The 26,637-nt window shown below is 57.0% G+C and overlaps 1 protein-coding gene across 1 annotated transcript; it reads right to left on the reverse strand.

Annotated features, from left to right (window-relative positions):
* Positions 1–9,397: 9,397 nt before the first annotated feature.
* On the reverse strand, positions 9,398–25,947 carry GMEB2 (glucocorticoid modulatory element binding protein 2; the record flags this gene model as incomplete). The annotated part of the gene is made up of 9 exons (XM_082856373.1): positions 9,398–11,523; positions 12,065–12,187; positions 12,503–12,640; positions 12,998–13,069; positions 14,879–15,036; positions 18,723–18,826; positions 24,638–24,765; positions 25,355–25,452; positions 25,817–25,947. 9 exons carry the CDS (start codon positions 25,945–25,947, stop codon positions 10,865–10,867), a joined length of 1,611 nt encoding a protein of 536 aa, XP_082712499.1. The 3' UTR covers positions 9,398–10,864.
* Positions 25,948–26,637: the final 690 nt, after the last annotated feature.

The following is a 26,637-nucleotide window of genomic DNA, read 5'->3' on the forward strand; positions in this document are numbered from 1 at the left end:
CCCCCACCCAGGAAGGGGCCCTTTCCTCAACGGCACCAGCCAGCCTGGGTGGGAGGGGACCTGCCCTCTAAGCCGGGGAGACTCTGTGGTTATATCTACCCCCCCAAAATCCACCAAAGATGTCTGGCCTGTGCCAGGCATCACCCACCGTTACTTGCCGTGACCTCATCCAGCCTCACCTCCTAGACTGTAGAGCTGCCTGGACAAGGGGAGGGCCAGCCGTGCAACCAGCAGATACGGGCACGTGTCAGGGACCCCATGCTCCTCCTGGCTCTCTTGGGAGACGCCAGAGTCAGACGCATCTCCCAGCTCCACCACAGAGGCCCCCAGACTGTGCCACCAGTTAACCGCTCCCACCGTGCGGTAATAGGCAGTGAGACGAAGCGGTCATGACTGTTTTAAGCCGCCACCTTTTGGGGTGCTGTCTTGCACAGCAACAGATGACTGATACACCAACACCCGCCCTCCCACAGAGAGCCCACCCATGCCCTCCCACGTGGGCGTCCTGTTGGGAGGGGCGGCGACGGAAGATGCCCGTGAAGTCAGGAAGCTGGCCGAGTGCCATGAATTGTCATGTCAGGAGCCTCAACGTACACAAAACATCCAGCTACAGGAAGCATTCCAAAAATACCAGCAGAAACAGAAGACCGTGGATGAGCCTACCAGTAAATACGCAGGAGAACTGAGAAGCTCCCGAGAGCCACAGTAGAGCCTCTGACAATGGGATGGGAAAGCGCTGCAACACGACTGCTGCCGTCAATCCTTCCTAAATGGATCTAAGAGTCTAATGCAGCTCCAGTAAAAACGCTCAGATGAATCAGAGGGCAGATACGCTGAGTTTATTTTATTTTTATCTTTTTAGCGTTTATTTATTTATTTGGCTGCTCTGGGTCTTAGTTGCGGCGTGCATGCGGGATCCAGTTCCCTGACCAGGGATCGAACCCGGGCCCCCTGCACTGGGAGCCCGGAGTCTTACCCACAGGACCACCAGGGAAGCCCCTGATAAGCTGATTTTAAAGTTCATTTGGAAAAGCACAACATAAACAAGCAAGAATGGGCAGGAAAATTATTACACAGACGAGAACTAGGAAACTGAAGGAGAGAGAACACTCCCGAATTCAGCACTATCCTGATACCGAAGCCAGATGAGGAGGACGCCGCAGGAAACCACAGTTACAGACTGATAACACCCCTGACGAATACAGATGCACAGATTCTCAGCGAAATATTAGCAAGCTGAGTTCAACAGCACATTTAAAATGCTGGGCTTATGGAAGGGCTATACCACAGCATAACAAAGGCCGCATGTGACAAACCCACACTTAATTCGATGGTGAAAAGTGAAAAGACTTTCAAGATCAGGAACAAGAGAGGGATGCCCACACTCGCCGTTTCTTTTATTTATTTATTTATTTATTTATTTATTTATTTATTTATTTACTTTTGGCTGTGTTGGGTCTTCGTTGCTGCGCACAGGCTTTCTCTAGTTGTGGTGAGCAGGGGCCACTCCTTGTTGCGGTGCGCGGGCTTCTCATTGCGGTGGCTTCTCTTGTTGCAGAGCACGGGCTCTAGGCACGTGGGCTTCGCTAGTTGCAGCACACAGGCTCAGTAGTTGTGGCTCGCGGGCTCTAGAGCGCAGGCTCAGTAGTTGTGGCGCACAGGCTTAATTGCTCCGCAGCATGTGGGATCTTCCCGGACCAGGGCTCGAACCCATGTCCCCTGCGTTGGCAGGCGGATTCTTAACCGCTGCGTCACCAGGGAAGCCCACACTCACCGTTTCTATTCAACAGAGTACTGGGGGGCCAAGTCCTCGGCCTCTTCAGCCCCTTACCCTCCTCGCCAAGCAGGCGGCACACACGGCATCCTGGACCCCTCCTCCCTCCCTACACCCATCAGCAAGTTGATCCAGAACCAGATGCCTGCATCCAAGTCTACAATCCTAAGCAGCCTCCCAGCTGGGTCCCTTATCCACATCCCTCTCTGCTAGGAACACAGCCGTCCTTTCAAAACTCTGCTCAGGAATAAATGCAGAGGTCTAAGAAAGGACAGTGTATGCAGCCTTCATAGTGGTAAGTGAAGCAGGACGTCCGTGTGGTCTCAAATTATCTCCCCAAGCTACCTACTAATTACAAAGGGAAAGCCATCAGTGTCCCCAGAGACAGGACAGCCTGACTTCATGAGCCCCAGGCATGATGCACCGCGGGGGACACAGCCTCAAAAATGCAGACCTCTGGCTTCCCTGGTGGCGCAGTGGTTGAGAGTCCGCCTGCCGATGCAGGGGACATGGGTTCGTGCCCCGGTCCGGGAAGATCCCACATGCCGCGGAGCGGCTGGGCCCGTGAGCCATGGCCGCTGAGCCTGCGCGTCCGGAGCCTGTGCTACGCAATGGGAGAGGCCACAACAGGGAGAGGCCCACGTACCGCAAAAAAATAAATAAATAAATGCAGACCTCAACCAATCATGAGGAGGCATCACACAGACTCTGCAAAGGCCTCTCAGGACGTCAGTCCAGGTCGTGAATGACAAAGACGGAGGATTCGGCCCGGAGTGGAGAGACAGAGCTGACTGCACCTCAGGCTCTAGAGGGGATGTCGGTCAGGAAGACACGTATCCGCATCTGCGAAATTATTCGACAGTTACCATCTGAGTGTGGGCTGGGCGAAGGTATAACCACTGCAACAATGCCGAACTCCCTGGTTTAATAATGAAGTGTGCGGGCTCAAGGGCATGGTACCTGCAACTTACTCTCTAAGGGTTCAGAAATAAAAGTTTATGCATGTGACAAACCACATGGGACAAAATGGAAGCACTGGTGAAGCTGGATGGAGCGTATCGTTCTCTGCACACTTTTTGCAACTTCTGTTACCTTTGTTTGAAATTACGTTAAATTAAAAGGTAAGCAAAGCGTCTGCTAACACCCTGGTAAAGCCGGACTTCCGCACGCACCCAGCACATTTCCAAGTGGGTAAAGCTCTTCCCCAGCCGCCCTTGCCGCAGCCTGAAGCCCCTGGAAAAGCCCCCGATAGCCTCCCCAGCATCACCGCGGGTGGGGAGGCCCAGCCTGGAGCCCAGGCCTGTTTACCTGTGACAGGGGGGGCCTGGTCCTCAGCTGGTGGTCCCAGCAGCCTCTGGTTACACCCACCCCAGCAGAGCTTTTAAGGTCCATCAAGGACCCTCCCAAGGTCACACCCAGGGACCCTCCCAGCTGGGGGGAAGGTCACACCTGGTCCTGGGCAAGCAGGTTGTTGCGTCTGTGGGTGGGAGGGTCCCAGATCTCCTCAGCATCCCAGGAGGGTCCCAGCTTAGCCCGTGGGGAGGGGCGCAGCCGTGAGGACCTCTTAGAGTCATCCTTCCCTGTGGGGTCATGGGGAGAGGGTCATGGGGGCCGTATCCCACTACGGATGGGGATGGGGTGGGGCATCTGACCGCGAGGTCTCACCCCCGCCGCGCGCTCTCTGTCCTGACTCCAGAACGCCTCTTCACCGCGGGTTCTCACCTCCACCCTGTGTGCCCACCCCCACCCTGAACCTTGCCTGGAGCCTCAGACCAGCCCACGGGAAGAGGGTGACCCTGGGGAAGATGCTCTCCCCAGCGGAGGAGCCGGTAGGGGGCCCCCCACGCTGCCGCTGCCCAGATCAGACCCCTTCCCTCACCTGAGGCCTGACAGCTCCTCTGATGCAGCACCTTGTGGGCTGGTCAGCTCCTCGCCTGTCCCAAGGTGACCCACTCCCCCCCTCTTGCAGATGACCCGAGGGAGGGGCCTCATCAGGACCGAGGAAGGCGGGGCGGGCGGGGCGCTTCCCAAGCCCAGAGGACAGTCTGCACGGGCAACAAAGCAGGGGCTCTCCTGTCTAGGGTCAGGTGATCTGGAAGGGCTGCAGCCCCGGCTGACCCGGCCCTCCCCCGCCCCGTCCCCAACCACAGGAACTCAAGACCAAGGCCAGCACGCACCGTCCACCGAGATCGGGCTTCCAGTCAGGGCCTCAAGGCCAGAGCCCACATCCTCTCTGGAAACACAGGCTCCTGAGGCCAGAGGTTAGCGTCCACACTCCTGGCCCCTGGGTCTCGAACCTCAGCATGCAGCCCGCCTGCCACCGCCCAGGGGCGGTCCGCTCCTAGCTGCACGGCCCATCTGGCGCCTCCAGGACCTGCAGCTATAGGAGGGGATTGGTCTTTGTGGCAGACGCTGGGTTGCCGGGATCCAGAACATGTAGAGCGCCAGACAGAGCCACTGCCAGTGTCAGGAGAGTGCTGGACGGAGTGACGGGAGGGCCTGGGATGACCCAGCCCCATACCTGTGGTCAACTGGTCTTAAAAAGGCACCAAGCCAGGGAGAGGGCAGCCTTCCCAACTGATGGTGCTCAAACAGATGGATAAACGGAGGGAAAAACGTCGCGAAAATGAGCCTCTAGCCCACTCTCACCCTGCACAAAAATTAACTCAAAAGGGATCATCTGAATGTCAAAGCTAAACCACAAAGGTTTTAGAAGAAAACGAAAGAAATCTTCACAGCCTTGGGGTAGGCAAATATTTCTTTAAAAGACATGAAAAGCACAAAAAAGTTGATAAACTGGATTTCATAAATATCAAAAATTTCTTCTCTTCAAAAGATGCCAGTGAGAAAAAAGAAAAGGCAAGCCACTGACTGAAAGAAAATATTCAAAATACACACACCTGACGAAGAGCTGTGCTCCCTTAATCTTAAAACTCAGTGATTTTGGGACTTCCCTGGAGGCCCAGCGGTTAAGACTCCGCACTTCCACTGCAGGGGGCGCAGGTTCCATCCCTGGTCAGGGCATGAAGATCCCACGTGCCGCGTGGTGCGGCACCCCCCCACACACACACCAAAAAAAGCCCAGTTTTCTTAAAATGAACAAAATATTTGAACAGACACTTCATATAGAAAAATATACAAATGACCAAAAAGCACATTAGAAAGGTGCTCAAGTCATTGGTCACCAGGGAAATGAACATAAAAACCCAACGAGATACCACTTAGAACCCTTAGAAAGACTGGCAATACCTTCTGAAAGTACTGCTTTTACAACATGTGATGCACTCTGAACTTTCTATTCTATTCTGTTCTACTATGTTCCATTCTGTTCTACTGTAGTCTATCTATTGTATTCACGTTTAAGAAAACACGATGTTCTAAAGTGATTTCACAAACACTAAAATGTGTTACCAGCTGTTTGAAAAACAATAACCAAGAAGCTATATCAACTATTACCCTAGTAACCTAACCTTAAAGTATATAAAGGACCCAATTTGATTTCTAGGTTTAGTGGAATCCCAATCAAAATCTCAGCAAGTGGGCTTCCCTGGTGGCGCAGTGGTTGAGAGTCTGCCTGCCGATGCAGGGGACACAGGTTCGTGCCCCGGTCCGGGAAGATCCCACATGCCGCGGAGCGGCTGGGCCCGTGAGCCATGGCCGCTGAGCCTGCGCGTCCGGAGCCTGTGCTCCGCTGCAACGGGAGAGGCCACAACAGTGAGAGGCCCGCGTACTGAAGAAAAAAAAAAAAAAAACTGGGCAAAAGACCTTAACAGACCTCCTTGCCAAAGAAGATATACAGATGGCAAATAAGCACACGAAAAGATGTCCCCATCATATGTCATCAGGGAAATGCAAATGTAAGCAATGAGACACCACGACACACCTACTGGAATGGCCCAAATCCAGAGCGCTGACAACACCAGACGCTGGTGAGCGTGTGGAGCAGCAGGAACTCCCGTTCGCTGCTGGTGGGAACGCACAATGGTGCAGTCACTTAGGTGGTGTCACTTGGGTGACAAAACTAAATATACTCTTACCATGGGATTCAGCAACATGCTGCATGTTATTCACCCAAAGGAGTTGAAAACTCATGTCCACACAAAAACCAGCACACAGATGTTTACAGCAGCTGTATTCATAGTTGCCCAAACTCAGAACAACCAGGATGCCCTTCAGCAGGTGACAGATAAACTGTGGTCCATTCAGACAGCGGAATATTATTCAGCACTAACTGAAATGAGCTATCAAGCCGTGAAAAGATGTGGAGGAACCTTAAACGCATTTTACTAAGTGAAAGAAGCCAATCTGAAAAGGCTACAGACTGTATGATTCCAACTCTATGACATTCTGGAAAAGACAAAACTATGGAGACAGCAGAAAGATCAGGGGTTGCCAGGGGCTGGGGGGAGGGAGGGATGAACAGGCAGAGCAGGACGTTTAGGGCAGTTAAGCTACTCTGTATGATACTGTAAAGGTGTATACACGTCATTATACATTTGTCCAAACCCGTAGAACGTACACCAAGTGTGGGCCCTGATGTAATTTCGGACTCTGGGTGATGACGACATATCCACGTAGGCTCACTGGCTTTAACAAATATCCCACTGTCGTGGGTTGTGGAGGAAGCTGCGCCAGCTGGAGGGGGATGGGGGATGGGGGATGGGGGATGGGGGATGGGAAATCTCTATTCTCCACCCAACTTTGCTGGGAACCTAAAATAGATAAATAAATAAATAAGAATAATAAATAAATACATAATAAATTTTAAAGTATTTTATTTAAGGGATGTCAAACCAACGCACCAACCAAGAGGGCAATTGTGAGTCATCTCGCTCAGAAACCGATGGATCAAGCTGAACAAAAAACATCCACAAGTAACGAAATGCCAAACAGCACAGTTCAGAACCTGACCCAACAGACGCAAAACCCGCTCAGCCAAGAGAAAATACACGTTTTGGTTTCAAGCACACGTGGCCACTTACAAGAATCAATGTGGTATGGGCACCGATGGGCGGATACATGTCATCACATATGGGTGCCGGTGCCCCCCTGAGACACAGGACCTCAGGCAGGGCTGTGTGGGGGCTGGAGGGACACTGGGAGATGGGGACCACGTGGGAGAGGGCGGGGTCCCTCTTGAGGACATCTGGCATCTGGCCCCGCCCCCAGGGCCCGTCTGGTGAGCCCTGCTGCAAACAGATGGCCCCTGCCCCCTCGGGTTCCTGTGCCACTCTGCCCACAAGGAGTGCTCAGCCACACTGGGCAGGAATTCACTTGAGGTGGGCAGTGCCCTCGTGCCCCAGCCCCTGGGAGGGGACGGGTCCTTCTGTCCGCCCCCTGGCTGTGCTAAGAGGCTACACCCGCACCCGTGACTCTCTTCAGTGTGCTTTCAATGATCAAAGAACCGGTTTTTGAGGGTGATCTGCAAATCGCTGGAGGAGAAAAGTTGACCCGAGGTGCCCCCACCAGGAGGCTGCCCCGCCTTCAAGTCCCCACCCTTTCCCGGACCCTGCTCTCCACCGGCGCGGCTCTCCCTGCCGGGGTTCCATCCAGCCCAAGGCTGCAGGAACCAGTGCGCACAGGCCGAGGATGAGGGAGACGCCGGGTCCACTATCAGTTTGGAACGCAGAGAAGGAAGCAGCAAATGCCGTGAGGCAGGGTCCTCACTCCCCGGGTCCGGGCGCTGGGTGCAACGGCCCCTGCTGGAAACCCACCCTTCTGAGTTTTGGGGTGCTTCCGTGCACGCCCTCTCTTGCAAGAACCAGGCGTTAACAAGCTCTCAGCTGCATTCCCACCCCGCCCCCGCCCATGCTGGCTCACCGGGGCCCACCGTCCCTGAGGCATCTGTGGGCACCCCAGATCTGATGGCCCAGGACATAGTTCTGGGAGCACCGCCATCCACCCAGCTGCTCAGGCCAGCCTCCTGAGACCTCACCTCCAAGACACAGCCCCTCCATCACTGAGCCACGGTGACTGCTCCGCTCCGGCCTCGGGCCTGCCCCCTCCCTCCCACTCCCCACTCTCCACACGTGGTCTCTCCTGCCTGCCCAGGCGCTGACACTGCCCAGGGCCCCTCACTGCGCTCTGCCCCTGGAGTGGCTATGCCCTGTTCACAGCCCTGGACACCTTCCACTCCCTTGCGTGGTTCTCAGGCCACAGGAGCCAGGCTCAGAGGAGTCAGTGGGGTCCTGGGCAGGCCCCACAGCTGAGAACACGGGAGCAGCCAGTGGGAGTGGGCGGAGGTGGGCGGCCGCCTGCCTGGGCTGCAGAGCCTCCCCAAACACCTCGGCCACGGACACGGGCGAGGAGGACCCTGCGGCGTGGCCAGGGGCTTTCCTCCTGAGGAGTGGGGATGGGGGATGGTGGTCACGTGACCCCTAGAAAGGGCTGCGTAGAGATGCAAGAGACCGAAGACACAGAGGGACCCACAGCCTCTGCAAGGACCAGCCTAGGCGGTCAGCTCAGTCAGCCATTGCAGCTTCTGATCAGGACCAACCAGAGAGAGCCAACGTGTCCCCCAAACCGGTCATGAAGGATGCCCCCTGCCAGCCCCCTCCAGCGAACAACACCGGCCACCCTCCCCCCACAGGCCTCCCCAGCGTCGGCACCGCCCCGAGGCGAGCCCCCTGCCCATTCTCTGTCGGGGCTTGAGGGCGATGACCCTGGGGCAGAGAATGGGTGCTGGGGACGATGGGCAGGAAGACACCAGCCCTGGGCACTGGCAGGAGCCTCCGACCCGGATGTCCAGGGAGCCCCGTTCCCACACCGGCCCTACACTGCTCCGGACAAGCGGCTCAACCTCTACCACGTGGAGGGGTCATCAGGCCGTGGCCCATCAGTGCGGCAGCCCACGTTTGATTCCGGGACCCAGAGGCCTCACCGCTGCCCGTGAGCAGTTAAGCCCGACCACCCTCACGTGTGAGAACGCAGAGCACAGCCCACTGGCCATGGTCTGCTGGTCACGGTGACTCCAGGCAAGTCCACTGCGCACGGGGGAGATCCAAGGCCAGCTGCTCGACCTCAGGGCAGCAGAAGGGCCGTGGGCCCCCGGACCACCCTCTCCAGAGCAGGCTGGGGAGCGGGCAGGCACCGCCCCCAGGGGGCACGTCCCCATGTCACCCACCCACTCACAGCCTTTCATCACCAGACACACACACGTTATGAAAAACGTTTTTATTTTAAATCAAAGTACCAAGCAGATACTTGCAAAACAACATACAAAGTAGAACTCAGATGCCCCCCTTCCCCAGGCTGCCTCCGAGCCCCACAGATCCGGTTCTACCTTCCCAGACGCCCGAGCCGGGACAGCCTGCACGTGCCCAGTGGGTGGAAGGGGGAAGTGGCGGGTGGCGACAGCGAGATGGCCCGACCCCACAGTGGGCTGAGGTTTCCTGGAGGACAGTGGGCCCCTCCCCACACCCCGGGTTCAGGGCCCGCCAGGCGCCGGTGTCCACAGGAGCAGCTGTCGGTGGCTTCCGTCCGTGTGGCTCTGAAACCAACTTTCCTCCCGGTGCCACGTGGCCTGCGGGCGGGGCGGCTTCCGAGAGGTGGCAGGTCTGACCGGAGAGGCTCCAAGCACAAGACGCCCGGCTCCACTCGCGACGCGTTCTGATACGGTCTGAGCCAGACTCGGGACGGGCTGGGCGCCTAGCCCGCGGGCTCCCACCACACGTGTATGAGACGCGCCTGGAAGAGGAGCGTGTAGCAAACAGGGAAGTGACACCGCGCTGAAACCAGCAGGCCCGAGACAACGGCCAACCGGACCTGACAGAAACAAAACAGCCTCGGTGCTTGACGCGGGGCGAGGGCGCTGAGGGGGGGTCCGGGCCGCCTGACAGACGGAAGGACGGATGGATGGATGGACGGAGCCCAGTTCCCTTCAAAGTGCGAGGCGGGCAGTGGCTTCTCTCTGGGTCTCCACAGGTGACAGACAGGAGGCCCAGGGTGCCCGTGGGGACCCTCTGCTGCAGTGGCTCAAGGCCTGCAGGAAGGCCCCTCCCTGGTCTTCCTCCTGAGTCCACAACCAGAAGGGCAGAGGGCCGACTGGCCCACGGACATCCTTCCCGCGAGCATCTGGGTGCCCCCACCTCACCCAGCACTGGCCCCAAATGCCCGCCTCCAGGAGGGGGCCCCACCAGCACGCTGAACACAGGGGATCACGAGCCCTGACCTGAGGCGCGTCCCAGCTGGGAGTGAACCCTCCAGAGCCCCTGCTTGTTCTTTCCACGCGCCCTCCTCAGGCCAAAGCCGCGGGGGACGCCCACCATCTCGCTCCCCTGGGGCCTTCCCGACAGTCCCTGTGTACAAAACACTCTGGAACCCAGAACAGATCGGGAAGCCTAGGCACTCAGCGTCGTTTAGGTTGAAAACACTATAAACCTGACTCTTCCTAGAAGCCTACTAAGGAGTTCACTTAAAAATACCCCCAGAGCGTGTGCAATGGCCCCTGAGCCCCTGAGCACCTGCCAGGCAGGAGTGGGGGCAGGGTGCCCCCCCCCCCAGCCTGTGCTGCTCAGGCCCCTCGCCCCCTCTGGCCAGGCAGGTGCCCCGGGGTCTGCACCCCGACCCCTGGGTGCCCTGCAGCACCACTGATGCCTGTTCCAGAGGTGGGAGAACAGGGCGCTGGCCACGCTAAACCTACAGAAAACTGTGGGAAGAGACCAAATCCATAGGATCCATGGGTTTCCACACTTGGGACAGTTCCCAAGACACGTGTCAGTAACGGCCCGGCCCAGCCGGTGGGCCAGGCCCCGCCCCCCGCCCTGCTTCTGCTGCCAGCTGCACCTGGGCCCCCTTGGCCTCCCCGGCCTGGCTCCTGACCAAGGCCCCACATGTAAACAGTATTAATAAGCAACAGATGGAAAAATATATTTCCCAGAAAACAGGGGAGGAGGCTCAGAACCCGGGGACCCGTCTCAGGCTGCTGCCACGTCCCTCTCCTCTCCTCTCCGTCTGTTTTGGCGTTTCCTCTCTTTGGTTCAGCAGCCCCGCGTGGCCCGCCGGGCGCCAGCGCTGTGCTCCCGGCCAGCCACGGCCTGAGGAGAGGCGGCCAGCCCTGTGCTCACGAGGGGCCTCGCCCTCCGCCAACGGCTACTTGTGCTCATGGCCCTCCGCCATGGCGGCCACCTCGATGGTGGCCGTGTGCTCCTCGGGTCCCGGGGCGGCCACGGCGCTCTCAACAGCCCCCGTGGGCACCGTCACGATGGTGCTGCCCCCGGGCGACACCTGGGCCACGTTCTGCAGGGTGGGGCCCAGGCCGGGCAGGGTGAGCAGCTGCAGCGGGCTCACCACCTTGACCACAGTGCTGCCGTCCTGCATGGCGGCTGTGCTCAGGACCGTGAGGCTGGACGCGTCCGGGTGGATCTCCACCGTGCTGGGGAAGGTCGTGCCCGAGGAGGCCAGCACCGTGTAGCCCCCAAGCAGCGGTGAAGCGGGGGAGCTTGCCGGAGCAGCCTGGGGCATGGCCTTGCCCAGCATGGGGGAGGGCAGGGTGGACACCACTTTGCCCAGCGGCACGCTGGTGAGCTGGGAGACGGGCACACCGGGGGTCAGGGCGATCTGGGCGGACTGGGCGAGCACCTGCGAGGCGATGGCGGCCGGCCCGGACGTGGCCCTTGCGAGCCGGGGCCGCTTCACGGGGGGGGGCAGGGAGACAGGCGTCAGCGTCATGAGCACGTTGCTGAGGTGCTGCGACTTGTGCTTGAGCTCCTTGGCCCGACGGCGGTGCTCGTCACACTGCTGCTCCAGGGCTGCGGCGACAGCGACAGGGCGTGACCGCGGGGCACAGCGGGCACCCACAGCCTGCCCTGGCCGGGGCCTGCGCTGACTTGGGGCCTGACCCTCACGTCCTCACGGTGATGCTCTGTCCTGTCCCCCACGGCCCTTGCAGTGACACTCTGTGTGGGGCCTGCTCTGATGGGGACCCACCGCTCTGAGGAAGCAAAAGAGTCATCCTGAGCAGCTACCTTGCTCCGCCCGACGTGGGGACAGGCCTCCCCTGTTCTCTGTACTGGGTTCCGCCCGACGTGGGGACAGGCCTCCCCTGTTCCCTGTACTGTTTCCAATCATCCTAGCGCTCGCAGGAAAGCTGCCTTGGTGACGTACTAAGATAAGGAGGGCACAGCGTAAGCAGCCTGTCTCACGCGTGGCCGCAGGCACCGCCCCAGGAAGGTGCCGCCTCACAGGCGAACCGCGGGGCCGAGGGGGAATTCACCGGAAGCCTGGCTGGGGTCATCTCGGGGGTCACCGCCCCCGCGCAGCTGTGCGGCTCACGGCGCAAGGCCAGCGTACCTGCCAGGTCGCGGGCGTACTGCTCCCGCGAGCGGTCCATCTGGCACTTGTGGCTGGCCAGCACCTTCTTCACGAGGTCCAGCATGCCGAAGTTCTGCACGATGTTGTTGAGGAGGACGGCGTCTACAAGGGCAGGGCGAGCACACGGTGAGAACACACCGGCCCACAGCAGGGTCTGGGGCACGCCACGCCCCCCGGTGAGATGAGGGGCTGGGCCCAGCAGGTTCCTGATTCCCGGGCTCAGCTTCATCCCAGGGGCAAGGAGGGACCTGGTGGGAACAGGCTAACTGCCCACCCCTGCCAACGCTGCTGGGCTCAGCTCGGAGCCAGAAGGAGCAGGCTGCACCCACGGGCGTCCTGAAGCCGCCCACCACCGCCACCACCACGAGCAGAAGAGGCCTCCGGGCCCACAGACCAGGGCAGGGCAAGACCGCTCACCTCGGAGCTGCAGGGGAGGGTCCTGGACCCGCTGCTGCAGACCCTTCATGGTCTCCACCAGCTCCTGGTGGAACTCCTGTATGACCTCGTCCAGCAGGCCTGCGTCCTTCAGCCCTCGCCAGAAGGCAAACGTGTCATCTGTGAGAGAAGGAGCGGCTCAGAGATGGGGAGTCCTGCACAGGCAGCCCCACCGCCGGTTCCAACCACACGGAGGAGCAAAGAACTGCCAGGAGAACACGGCTCTGAGGGGCAGTAATGTCCCCCACAACCATACGCGCAAGTCCGGTGGGTGGGCCCTGCACTTCCTGCAAGAGGACGCCCGGCGGTCCGCAAAGGCGAAACCAGCCGCAGATCGGAGCCCCGCCCCAACGCACCCCCTCGGTGAAAAGCCACGGGAAGGCCCCGCCCCCACCGTGAGCCGCTCAGGAAGGCCCCGCCCCTGCCGTGAAAAGCCCAGGAAGGCCCCGCCCCCGCCGTGAGAAGCCCAGCCCGCACCTCCGACGGCTGTGGTCCAGTCCCCAGGGTCCTCACAAGTCTCGATGGTGATAGTGGCAGGAGCACCGTTCACTGCAACCAAGATGAGCCCGGTGAGCTTCACCTGCGACAGGCCAGCGTCCCACCCACCACCCACCCCAGCTCTGACTCGCCGCAGCCACCCGCATTTTCACAAAATTGACTGAGGTGCACGAGCACAACAGAGCATACACGTGCCCTGCGTTCTAAATTCACTGTTAAACATGTAAAAAGAAGGAGCTGGAACATGCCTCCTCGAACTGTCCACGTGTCCTCAACATCCTGCTGTCCTTGTCACGGCCACAAGCTTCTACAGCCTGCTGGCCGGGGGCCACAGGCCAGCCTTCCTGCCTGGCCTGCTCTTGGGGTCTCTGTCTCACTGACACTAAGCATCCATCTCAGCAGCTACCATGTTTCCGTCTTCGTAAATCAGAAGCGGGACTTAGGGCCGCAAGCCACCCCAGCTGGGCCACCTCTGACCCCAGTGTCTGCGGAGTCCTGGGCACAGTCTGGGTCTGGCCACTGGGGCTGAGCAACAAGCCTGGGGGCCTGGCCTCTGGGGGAGCCCCTGGCCTCACGCCAGCCTCGCTCACATCTGGCAGGCGCCGGCTGGGGTGCGAGGTGCCTGAAATAGCTCCCTCCTAGTCCGGGCTGGTGCAGAGAGGCAACGCAGGCGTTCTGAGGACTCTGGCTGAAGAGACCACCATGGAGGTGAGTTCAAGCAAAGCGACACACCATCCAAGCCACCCAGGGACAACAGGCTTCTAAGAGCTAGATCCCAAACCCCATGTGGCCTTGACCGGACACGGCGCTCTGACTGGAGCGTCAGCGCCCAGAGCCTTCCTGGAGATCTGTCACTGCGGCCGCCTTTTACAAGGCAGAACAGAGAGTCTGGGCCCAATGACCCGGAGGAGGCCCTGTTCCCGCGGAAGCCACCGGCCCACCAGGAGTGCTGTCTCCCTGTGTCTCCTGGGGGCGGGGGCGGGGGCCTCACCGTGACCCAGCCCCTCCCACACCGCGTAGTGCAGTCCCAGGGCCAGCCCTGACTGCCGGCAGCCTGCGTGTTCCTAGAGCTCCTGGGAGGGGCTCCCATGGCCAGCTGCCAGCCCGTGCAGGTAGGGGCAGGGACTCATTTGGGGTGAACCCCAGGACCTCACTTTGCCCCCGAGCCTCCCTCTCCATCCTCCTAAGTACAGGGCAAGGCCCCTCGACCAACCACGTCTGGTCAGCCGTAAGGACAGTCCCTGGCCACGCGGCAGCGGGCCCAGACTGACCTGTGGAGCAACGGCTGAGGGACAATGCAACCCCATCAGAGGAAAGGCAGCGCCACCGAGTTACCAGGGGCAACATGAGCGGGGGGCTTGGGCCCGGGCCTCACGCCAGCTTGTTCAAAAAGAATCTCTGTATTCAAAAATCTGGAAAGAACTCCAGGAAATGTTTAGTCTTCTACCAGTCAGAGCAACAGATGCCAACGCAGAACATCATAAACACATCAACAAATCTCCAGTTGCGGGAAGTGCGCGAGCCGGAACCAAGCGCCATGGGGGGCGGCCCCAGGGCAAGGACAGAGGGCAGACCAGGCGCATGGGGCGCTCCCTGCACTGGCCGAAGCTGGGGGTGGGCACTGCACGTTTGCTCTGTTATTCTTCATACTTTTCTCTACACGTGAATCATTGTATTTTATAATAAAAATGGCTTAGAAAGAGGAAGTACTTCAGTCTTCCCTGTGGATGAAACAGCAATTCAGCTAGACTTCCTCGGTGAGGAGGGAGGTGGCTGCGGACCCCTGGGGCCTGGAAGGGACAGCTGAGCGGACAGGGAGGCCCCGCTTGTGGCCGGCAGCAGAGGTGGCCCAGCACGTACCGTCGGCCGTGGCAGGCGTGAGCGGGATGTACTCGGCAGGCGTGGGGCTGCCCAGGGATGCACGGGCCCCCGAGAGGTCGATCTTGGTGCTGCGGCAGGTGTTGGAGCAGACCCTGTCATGCTGGTAGAAGTCCAGCTCCCCGGAGTCCATGATCTTCCTGCGCAGAGGAGGGCGGGGTGTCAGCCACGGAAGGCCTGCCCCGGGGTGGGCCCAGAGTGGTGTGTCTGCGGAGGCAGGCTCCACCGGGGCTCCCGGGCAGGCCTCTCCAACACCCCAGCACAGCTCTCTCAGGTGGCGTGGGGACGCCTGCGTGTGGCTCTGTCCACAGGAAGGGCGACCACAGTGGCTGGTGCTCCGAGGGAGGTGGCTGTCCAGAGACGCCGGTCAGCACTGAGGGGCTGGGCCTCTCCGAGATGCTCTGCTGCCCACCAGCCCCGGGGTGGGGGGACGACTCAGGGCCAAAAGAGGTGCTGACGGTGGCACACCTGCCTGGTGCGTGGCCCCAAAATCGAGACCCTCCAGAAGCACCAACAGCGCCAGCGCCTCTGGATTCTCGCTGTGTCACCTCCCAGCCTCAGTTTTACCAGGAAGGCGCCACATGTACCCTGCCTGCTGGGACGCCCCCCAGGCCCTCCTCTCTGGCCTCTCCCAGAGCTCCTGGGCTTCAGTTCGGTGCATCTCAACTGGCCTGCCTCGACCCGCGAAAGGATCGGACGGCTCTGGGGCTGCCGCCCACCTCGGCCTTGGGGCAGCGTGAACGCGCTGGCTCCAGGGAGTGCAGCAGACGGCACCTCCCGGCGGTGCTCTTCCAATGAAACAGTCACAGCCGCACCACCAAGATACTCACGCCCGGCGGCAGGTGGGGCTGAGAGAGGAAAGAGCTGGGTTGATGGGAGGGTGCAAAGCTGCTCCCGGGGAAGGAAGGGGCTCCCCAGGGAGAGTGACAGGGCTCCCATGGGCTGCAGGCACCCAGGGCAGCAGACATGCCCAAGGACAGCAAGAAGCCGCTTCCCCCGGGAATAAACACAGGAAGGAGAGGGGCCCCTTCAGCAGCAAAGCAACCAGATCCCGGCCCTCTGGACACCATGAAAAACCATGGCTGTCTCTGGACAGGCACGCAGCAGGGCCCAATTCGGAGGGCGAGCCGTTACCACCAAAGCAGAAAACGTTAGAACACGGAAATCAGGCATTAACGCTCCTGGGGGTATAAATGCAAAAGCCTAGTCTGTCCTCGGCCTTCTTGGAAGCGGCATCACCCCTCCCGTTTCACAGGTGGAAGGGAGGAGCTCCGAAGGCCACCCGTGACAGGCCACACCCACCAGGGCGGCTGGTGGGACGCGCACCGCAGAGGGCCCCACGGGAAAGCCTGAGCAGGACACTCCAGACCCTCGACATTCTAGGACCTGATGTCGGTGTGAAGTAGCAAAGAGCCAGCCTGAAGCTTCCCACCAATTCCTACTTAATTTCAAAGGGAAGACGAAGCGTACAGGGAGAAAGGTGAGTGGACGCCACACCAAGACCCCGCCACCAACAAGGGAAGCCGATGGGGCACAGGCCAGCAGGACTGACTCTAAAAACAGGAAAGTTGGGGCTCTAGGCCAAGACACCCTGAAAGCGTCAACGCCATGACTGTCACAAGGTCACAGGAACAGTGCAGCTTGGAGGAGACCAATGCTGCCAGTGAACAAAGACAGTCCGGACAGGACCCTTGCTGGCAGACTGGTCATCCAGAAAGGACGATGTCTGGACAACTGGACAGACCAACACACAGCAGCTTAAAGAAGCGCAGGCTCTCAACAGGGACCCGAGTCTGGGGTGATGGTGGGAGACACACGGGGGTAGGTGCTGCCTCAGGAGGAAGAAGGCTGCCCTGGCCACTGTCCTGACGTGCAGACAGCTTCACGGCCAGTGTCTTCCTGGTGACACAGTCACAGGTGCCTCGGTAACGGACTGGTGGTGATCAAACCAAGACAGAAAGGGCTTCCCTGGGGTGCAGTGGTTGGGAATCCGCCTGCCAATGCAGGGGACACGGGTTTGAGCCCTGGTCTGGGAAGATCCCACATGCCGCAGAGCAACTAAGCCTGTGCGCCACAACTACTGAGCCTGAGCTCTAGAGCCTACGAGCCACAGCTATTGAGCCCGTAAGCCACAAGTATTGAGCTGACGCTGCACAACTACTGAGCCCACGCTCCACAACTACTGAAGCCCGCACCACTCCTAGAGCCCGTGCTCCACAACGAGACGCCACCGCAGTGAGAAGCACGCACACCGCAACGAAGAGTAAGCCCGCATGCAGCAACAAAGACCCAATGCAGCCAAAAACAATAAATAAATTTAAAAAAAGCAAGACTATGACATAAATCACAGCAAGGTCCTTTTTGACCCACCTCCTAGAGAAATGGAAATAAAAACAAGAGTAAACAAATGGGACCTAATGAAACTTAAAAGCTTTTGCGCAGCAAAGGAAACCATAAAGAAGACCAAAAGACAACCCTCAGAATGGGAGAAAATATTTGCAAATGAAGCAACTGACAAAGGATTGATCTCCAAAATTTATAAGCAGCTCATGCAGCTTAATAACAAAAAAACAAACAACCCAATCCAAAAATGGGCAGAAGACCTAAATAGACATTTCTCCAAAGAAGATATACAGAGTGCCAACAAACACATGAAAGGATGCTCAATGTCACTAATCATGAGAGAAATGCAAATCAAAACTACAATGAGGTATCATCTCACACCAGTCAGAATGGCCATCATCAAAAAATCTAGAAACAATAAATGCTGGAGAGGGTGTGGAGAAAAGGGAACACTCTTGCACTGTTGGTGGGAATGTAAATTGATACAGCCACTGTGGAGAACAGTATGGAGGTTCCTTAAAAAGCTACAAATAGAACTACCATATGACCCAGCAATCCCACTACTGGGCATATACCCTGAGAAAACCATAATTCAAAAAGAGTCATGTACCAAAATGTTCATTGCAGCTCTATTTACAATAGCCCAGAGATGGAAACAACCTAAGTGTCCATCATCGGATGAATGGATAAAGAAGATGTGGCACATATATACAATGGAATATTACTCAGCCATAAAAAGAGACGAAATTGAGCTATTTGTAATGAGGTGGATAGACCTAGAGTCTGTCATACAGAGTGAAGTAAGTCAGAAAGAGAGAGACAAATACCGTATGCTAACACATATATATGGAATTTAAAAAAAAAAAAATGTCATGAAAAACCTAGGGGTGAAACAGGAATAAAGACACAGACTTACTAGAGAATGGACTTGAGGCTATGGGGAGGGGGAAGGGTAAACGGTGACAAAGCGATAAAGAGGCATGGACATATATACACTACCAAACGTAAGGTAGATAGCTAGTGGGAAGCAGCCGCATAGCACAGGGAGATCAGCTCGGTGCTTTGTGACCGCCTGGAGGGGTGGGATAGGGAGGGTGGGAGGGAGGGAGACGCAAGCGGGAAGAGATATGGGAATATATGTATATATATAACTGATTCATTTTGTTGTGAAGCTGAAACTAACATACCATTGTAAAGCAATTATACTCCAATAAAGATGTTAAAAATAAATAAATAAATAAATAAATAAATAAAAAAAGCAAGACAGAAAGCCCTGCAAGTCTGACAGGGTCACGCGCTGGCAGGGGTGTGGGCGGCCCAGCCCCGGGACGCTGTCCACAATCCTCACGTAGAAAATGCCCCTCATCCTCAAAACGCAAAACCCAAGGAAAAAGCAGTGGCCACAGTGCTCCCCGACATAGGGTCACCGGCCCACCCCTGCCCAGTCCCTCCAGCCGGTCCCCCGCCCCCGCGCCCCACCGACCTGAGCATGATGCCGTTCATGCGGATGGCTCGCTTCCAGTCCTTCAGCGTGGACTTGCCGGCCAGGTGCACAAACTCCTTGGGGCTGATGACATGCTCATCGTACTGTGGAGGGAAGAGCGGAGCAAAGTCAGGGCAGAGCCCCCCACCGCCCCTCTCTCCTGCCTGACACCACCGCCCCCAGAGCTGGCCTGGGAAAGGGGGTGGACGGCAGGGCAGATGTGGTGGAGCCGTGGGCCGGCTCTCAACCTGACATTCAGGATTCAGGAAAGAGCCACCATGTGAGACGAGCCTGACCCCTGTGCACAGGGGCTGGAGTGGGGAGCTGGCCTCCTCCTGCCCCAGCGGGCAGTCAGACACTGACCCCCAGCAGGGAGGGAGCTAAGTGCTTGGCGCCTCCCCCCAGCCACACACCCAACGCCGCGGACCCAAGGACCCCACACCACTCAGAAAGGCACAGCGCTCTCTCCCTCCCTTCAGACAGCAACTGGCAAACCTCCTTACGCATAACTTATTCCACAAATAATGTACACATATATCACACCAAGTAACAGGAGACACAGTGCACAGGGTCAGCTGTGAATGTCCCTTCAGCCGGTCTGGCCCACCCCTAACGGCACCCTTCACGGCCCAGGAGCATATGTCCACTTCAAAGTCAGGGACCTGCCCCCACTCCTCACAGGTCTGCTAGTTTCCCCCAACAGTGGCCTGAGAAGGTAAAGTATCCTATTCAGTCTTATTAAACAAGAAATTACTGGAACCAAAGAATGAACATAAAACTGCATTTACTTAGAAAACAAAGGACTTCCCTGGTGGCACAGAGGTTAAGGATCCGCCTGCCAGTGCAGGGGATGTGGGTTCGAGCCCTGGTCTGGGAAGATCCCACGTGCCATGGAGCAACTAAGTCAGTGCACAACAACTACAGAGCCTGCGCTCTAGAGCCTGCGAGCCACAACTACTGAGCTCACGTGCCACAACTACTGAGCCCACATACCACAACTACTGAAGCCCATGCCTCTAGAGCCCGTGCTCAGCAACAAGAAAAGCCGCCGCAGTGAGAAGCCCACACACCTTAATGAAGGGTAGCCCCCGCTCTCTGCAACTAGAGAAAGCCCGCACACAGCTTTATTTAAAAAAAAAAAAGTAAAGAAAGAAAACAAGCAGGCTGGGGATGGATAAGTCACTGGTCTCAGCAGAGGCAGAAACGGAAGCTCCAACTGTGGCCTGGATACACAGCTGGACCCCAGCCAGGGTGCCGGCCGTCCCAGGCGTCCCCTTCCCAGGCGGCTGCCTCTCGGGCGCCCTGCAGTCTGTGTCAGGTTGGGCCCAGGTTACCATGCCGCTGGAGCAAAAGCACCTCCACTCAGCCACACCTGCTCTGTAGCGCGCCACAGATAGTCATACTCTACAAACTGGAGGTTCGCGACAACCCTGTTTCGAGCAAGGCTATCGGCGCCGTTTTTCAAGCAGCTGCTCACTTCAGGTCTGTGTGACGCTTTCTGGTAATTCTCGCAATATTTCAGACTTTTTCCTTATTACTATAGCTGTTACGGTGGCGTGTGAGCAGTGAGCTTTGATGTTACCACTGCCGCTCCGAAAGCTCAGATGATGGCTAGCATTTTTTAGCAATAAAGTACTTTTAAGTTAAGGTATGTACATCGTTTGTAGACATACTGCTATGACACCACTAACAGAGTACAGTCTAGTGTAAACATAATTTTTATATGTGTGAAGAAACCAAACAGTGTGTGTGACTCTTCTTACTGAGACATGGGCTTTACTGAGGCGGTCTGGAACTGAACCTGCAGCGTCTCCGAGGTCTGCCTGTATCTCCAGTGCACTTGGTCGCGGCAAACGCCACCAGCCTGGGAAGCCCCTCTTGACGGAAGCAGCTGTCCTAATTGCCTGAGCCCTGCACTCTTTCTCTCTGAGTCAGGAAGCCACTCATCCCCTCAGTCAGCTGGTCGGGAGCCAGGCCTGAGCCTGGGCAGACAGGCAGAGTCAGAGTCGGAGGACCTCGCTGGCCACTGCCCGAGCCCAAGAAGTCCACACTGGGCCCAGCCTCTGCCCCCACCACGTGACACCCTCTCTGGCCATCGCCTCTGGCCCTGCCCGCACCCGGACACTGCAGCACCACCTGCCGGCCTGTGTCTCCCTTGCATCTTGTGCGCCCCCCATCCCACCTCCCTCTGGGGGACCAGGCTCTCCTCTGCTGGTTGGGCAGGTGTGCCCCACTGTCAGGGTGGGCCAGCTGATCCCACTCACAGCCCCAACCGTCCCACCACAGAGCATGCGGAGCCCCCTAGGACGCACACCAGCACTGCAGAGCCCATCACCTTAGACTCACTCAGCTCCTCCACTCTCCACGCCTCTGGCCACCTAAAAGCTCCTCTCTGGAGCCACATTCCCTCTGCCTGAAATCATTTCTTAGAATACCTTTAGTTACGACTTGCTGGTGGCAAACACACTTTTGCCTGAAAACGTTTCTGTTTCCCCCGATTTCTGAAGGCGACTCCACTGTGTGCAGCCTTCCTCTCCTGGCACGAGGAGGCCCGCCCTGCGCCGGTCCCCCGGCTCCCTGAGGAGACCCGCCCTGCGCCGGTCCCCCGGCTCCCCGGGAGTCTTTAGAGCTCAGCTACCAGGGGGGTCTTGCTCCACTGCTCTCATTATTACACCTCTTTTGCTTCTAACTTTTAATTCTGCTGTGATTTCAACCTTACAAAATAACTGCAGGTACAGTACAGAGCCGCAGCGGCCCCTTCCCCAGGCTCGCTCTCCACACAGGGCCCATCTCTAAACGCTCGTGGGGTAGCCGCCCTGAGTCCTTCACACCTATTTCCTGAGAACAAGGTTCCTACATAACCACACACAGCTCTCAACATCAGGAAACTACCATTAATGTATTATTATCATTATATTATATAATGCATTATTATTATATGCACTATATTATATTATATTATATATATTATATTATATATATATTATATTATGCACTATACTATATTATTAATGCACTATATTATATAGTGCATTATTATTATATGCACAGGCAATATTCCAATTTCACAAACTGTCCCAATAACGGCCTTTGTGGCGACTTTTCTCTGATGCAGGACATGGCCTGACTTTGCGCTGCACTGACCACTGCGTCTTGCCTCTGACTCAGAGCAGCTCCTCGGCCCGATGGTGTCTTCCTGACCTCAACATCTGTGAAGCATGCAGGTCAGTGTTTTTGTAGACAAAAATTGTGCCCCTCAGTTTTTGTCTGTCTGACGTTTTCCCGAGTAGAGTCGGGTTGTGGGGTTTTGTGAGGAATGCCACAGAATCCCTGCCCATTCGATCAGGAGGCCGGGATGGAGGCTGGTCCCGATACTGATGCCCAAACGTCATCACATTTAGCGAGTGATCTGCAGGCTTCCCCCTGCTGTTCCTGCTTTGCCTCTGTAAGCACTACCTCAATGACGGGGGTACCTGGAGACCAACTGCCCCTCATCCAGCTTCCCCTGACTAGTTTCAGCACCCCCTTGTGGCACTCTGGCTCCAGGACCCCTTCTACATTTGTTAGTTGGTGTAAGAGTTTAACCTCTCCCTTGTGTCAATGTAAATAAATAACATGAAATACACTGCAATAAATATGGGCCCATAGATTCTTGTTTTTACTTGAATCATAATCCATAACTATCATTCATCATTTTGATGCTAAAGTGTCCCAGGAGCCAGTGGAAGGTCCTCTGAGCTGGCACCTATATGGATTTTGAAATGTGGTTGGTTTCTTCTTATTCATTCAGCTTAGGATCTGTTAAGTCTCTTGAACTGTGGGCTGCTATCTTTCCTTGGTTCTGAAAGTTCTCAGACGCTCTCTCCTCTCAGAATTCAGATAGATGCATTAGACTTTCTTGTGCTTCCATTTTCCCTCATGACATTTGGGGGATCATTGTCTGGATAACTTCTTCACTTCTATCTTCCATTTCACTATCTCTTCAACTGTGTCTAATGTGCTGTAAAATCCAACCACTTAAGTGTTCAATTTTAATTCTGTTTTTTTTGTTGTTTTAAATAGTTAGTTATTTGGTTGCACTGGGTCTTAGTTGCAGGAGGTGGGCTCCTTAGTTGCAGCTCACGGGCTCCTTAGTTGTGGCATGCGAACTCTTAGTTGCAGCATGCATGTAGGATCTAGTTCCCTGACCAGGGATCAAACCCGGGCCCCCTGCATTTAGAGTCTTATCCACTGTGCCACCAGGGAAGTCCCTCTAGCTTCTTGTTGTTGTTGTTTTTAATTAATTTGTGTGTGTGTGTGTGTGTGTGTGTGTGTGTGTGTGTGTGTGTGGCTGCGTTGGGTCTTCATTGCTGTGCATGGGCTTTCTCTAGTTGCAGCGAACAGGGGCTACTTTTCGTTGCGGTACACGGGCTTCTCATTGTGGTGGCTTCTCTTGTTGTGGAGCACAGGCTCTAGGCGCACGGGCTTCCGTAGTTGTGACACGCAGGCTCAGCAGTTGTGGCTCACGGGCTCTAGAGCGCAAGCTCAGTAGTTGTGGCACACAGGCTTAGCTGCTCCGCGGCATGTGGGATCTTCCCGGACCAGGGCTCGACCCCGTGTCCCCTGCATTGGCAGGCGGACTCTCAACCACTGCGCCACCGGGGAAGCCCTCTTTTATTTCTTGAAGTAAATTAAGCGTAACTATTTTATATTCTGCGCCTCCACACTGCAACCCGCAGCAGCTGTGTGTCTGGCCCTTCTCTCTGTGGCCTGTGTGCGCTCTCGGGGGCTTTATTCCTGTGTGCTCAACGTTTTGTTTTGCTTTACTGTGAGCTGCTGTTGGCTCTTCTCTCTGTGGCCTGTGTGCGCTCTCGGGGGCTTTATGTCCTGTGTGCTCAACGTTTTGTTTTGCTTTACGGTGAGCTGCTCCTTTTCTTGGAACTTTGTCTGTCAAAATTCCTTGGAACCTAAGATAAAGATGAGTTCTACCAAAAAGGATTTTTCACTTGCTTTTGTCAGATCCCTGGGGGAGCTGCCAGCCAGGAACAACCTACGGCTAAACTCTTAGCTAAAGGTGTTCACACTATACAGGCCACATGTGAATCCTCAAGAGGGTTCTCTCTTCCACCCAGTGCTAAGACATGAGACAGGAGTTTTCCATGCCCTGGGGGATAGAGCGGACGGGGAGTATGTGATTAGCGTACTCTCTAACCCCCAACACTGAGGGGTAGCAGCATCACAGGGACAATCTCTGCCCCCAACAACACACCCAAGTTGGGAGCCCTGGGCTTCACCTTCTCAGCTCCAGCTCCATGAGGCTGAGAAAATCAGTGTCAGGCAAAGGCTCTCAGACAAAAGCCGGGGTAGGTGCTTGGCCTCCCTCTATAATACACCTTTATTCAGGCCCTGGGCATGACTATTTCCTCCTCTTTTGCCAGCTTAAGGAGGCATCTAGAAGATACATTACGAAAATATCTTAAGTGGCATTTTTGGCTCTTTTCAGCACAAGGTGAGTCTGGGTACCTAAACTACCATGTTGCAGAAAGAGCAGACCTCTCCCCTCCATCTTACTCATGACTGCTAATGAGTCTTTGCAAAGCATCCCTCTCGTTCAACCTGCCCAGCAGAGTCACTGTCGATCCCAACGTCAGCAGAGCTGCCTTCCCAGCCTCTCTCCACAGCTTTGCTCCAGGAACAGAGAATCTCTGCCCTGAGGCTCTCCGTGTGCCCCAGCGACAATCCTGTCTGTCCCTGAAGGCTCCTTCCTTCTCCTCTGCTCTCCCAAGCACGGGATTTCTGCCTTCTGAACTGCCCCCTACAGGTCACACCCGCTGCCGTAGGGGTCTTCTTTTGTTTGCTTCACAGCTGCGGGACTGGGGGCCCCTCCCTGCAGCCCGGCACGCAGGCCTGTGCTCTGGTTGCATCAGAACCCTCACCTGAACACACTTCACATTGATGCCGGGGCACACAAACTTCCTCCAGATCAGGTTGGCTCTGCTGTCCCCGCAGGTGATGGGGTACACGATCTCGGCCTCCAGGCTCTCCTCCTCTTCAGCCATCTTCACTTCTCACCAGGTGTGTCGACAGGGAAAGGGGCAACATAGAAAATCAGTTACAACTTCTCCAAAGCACCTTCTGCGAAAGCACAACATTAACTACCAACCTAGAAACCAGAAACTAAAATCCAGGAGGGACTGAGACAGAAACCAGAAACTAAGATCCCAGGAGGGACTGAGACAGGACCAAGGTGGGCGGGGACATTTCTCATCAGCCCAAAGTAAAGAGCCACTGAAGGAAACAAACTTTGCCTGGCACAATTCCAGAGAAAACCTATTCTCAACACTTGGAAGAGCTCTGAGGCCTTCAGCGTTAGGCAACAGGAAAAGACCAAAGGTGATAAATCATCTTCACCGCCACTCACTGACAGCTACACTAAGTAGGACCACAAAACCAAGCTCTCCCCTCCAGCCACAGGCCAAGGCCACACTGGAGACTCTGCAGCCAGGGCCTCTGCGGCGCCACCTCTGAGGAAGAGCCCACGGAAGAGCCTCGGGAACCTCTGACTTGTCCCCTACTGATGGGAGGACCCCCCCCTCGGAGAGCCACCTCCAGAGCTGCCTACGGGCGCTGCCACGAGAAGGCAGGCTCCCTACCTAACACGGCCTCCTTGAGCTGCGAGGACGCTGTGAACGCGGCTGCAGCAGCTGCCGCGGCGTTTTCCGTCTCCATGTTACCCTCCGTCAGGTCACTCCTGGGAACAGAGGGGAGGAGAGAGGAGACATTAACACCCCCAACAACAGCCAGCCTCGCGCTCTGCTGCCATTTCTGCCCGACTTTCCAGTCCAGCCCGAGGTCACGGCACGGCAGGCTCAGGGCCATGCGCTCACCGCGCTGCTGACCCCACAGGCGTTGCTCCTCAGGTTCCCTTGGAAAACCCAGTTCCTAACTGGCCCTACTGTGTTCTTGTCAGAGGAGAAGTTACCGTGCGCTTAGGGGCACGAAGTCATGACCTTGGTGTCGGGAGAAGAGTCGGGGAAGCGTTACTCGCTCCTGGCCGGGTGGCGGCTCTGCGTCCCCTGGCGCCCCCTGCCCCCAGGCCGGGTGCCCATCCTCACCCGTGCGGGGCCAGGTTGGTGGTGACCAGCACGGTCTTCACCTCCTCCATGCCGCTGCCATCCGCCGCCGTGTCGGGCGTCGTTACCACCACCACCTCCTCCATGTGGACGCTCACGTCGGGGGTGGCCATGGCTCAGCGGACAGGAGGTGCCAGGGCACCGGGCCTGCAGGGCAACAGGGGGGCACAGGGTCTGCACGGGGACCTCGCTACCTTCTGACAGAAGCAATGCAAGAGAAGGGCTCTTCCAGGGCCTCGGACTCTGGCAAGGATGCAGTGAGCACTGAGAAAGGAAGCCCTGGAAGAACCTCGGAGTCATGACAGGCCTGAAAGCCCAGCGGTCACCTGCGGGGGATGGGGAAGGAACCAGAATGTGGGCATACGCCTCTGGAGGTGGGTCCCACGCCCTGAACTCAGGGCTGTGCACAGAAAGCCCGCGGAGGGATTTCCCTGGCGGTCCAGTGGTTAAGACTCTGTGCTTCTACTGCAGAAGGCATAGGTTCGATCCCTGGTGGGGAACTAAGAGCCCACATGCTGCAGCACGACCCAAAAATAAACAAAAGAAAGCCCTCGAATCCTGTCTCTGGTCTGCGAGACCCTCCCAGGCATTATTGTCTTTGCTGGCTCTGCCCTCCAGCAAGCCCCAGGCCCTCTAGACTCCATGACAGTCACGGCCAGGCAGGCACCGAAAACTCCGGGGACCCAGAGGCACCCCACTGCTCTCCTGCTCTCCATCCTCTGCGCTTGGCTCCGGGCAGACCAGGTACTGATGCATCGCAGCACAGAGGACACGTAAGAGACCTGGCTTTTAGCCAAAGCACA

The sequence above is a fragment of the Leucopleurus acutus genome (assembly GCF_964270905.1).
Source record: "Leucopleurus acutus genome assembly, chromosome: 16".
Taxonomy (NCBI): domain Eukaryota; kingdom Metazoa; phylum Chordata; class Mammalia; order Artiodactyla; family Delphinidae; genus Leucopleurus; species Leucopleurus acutus.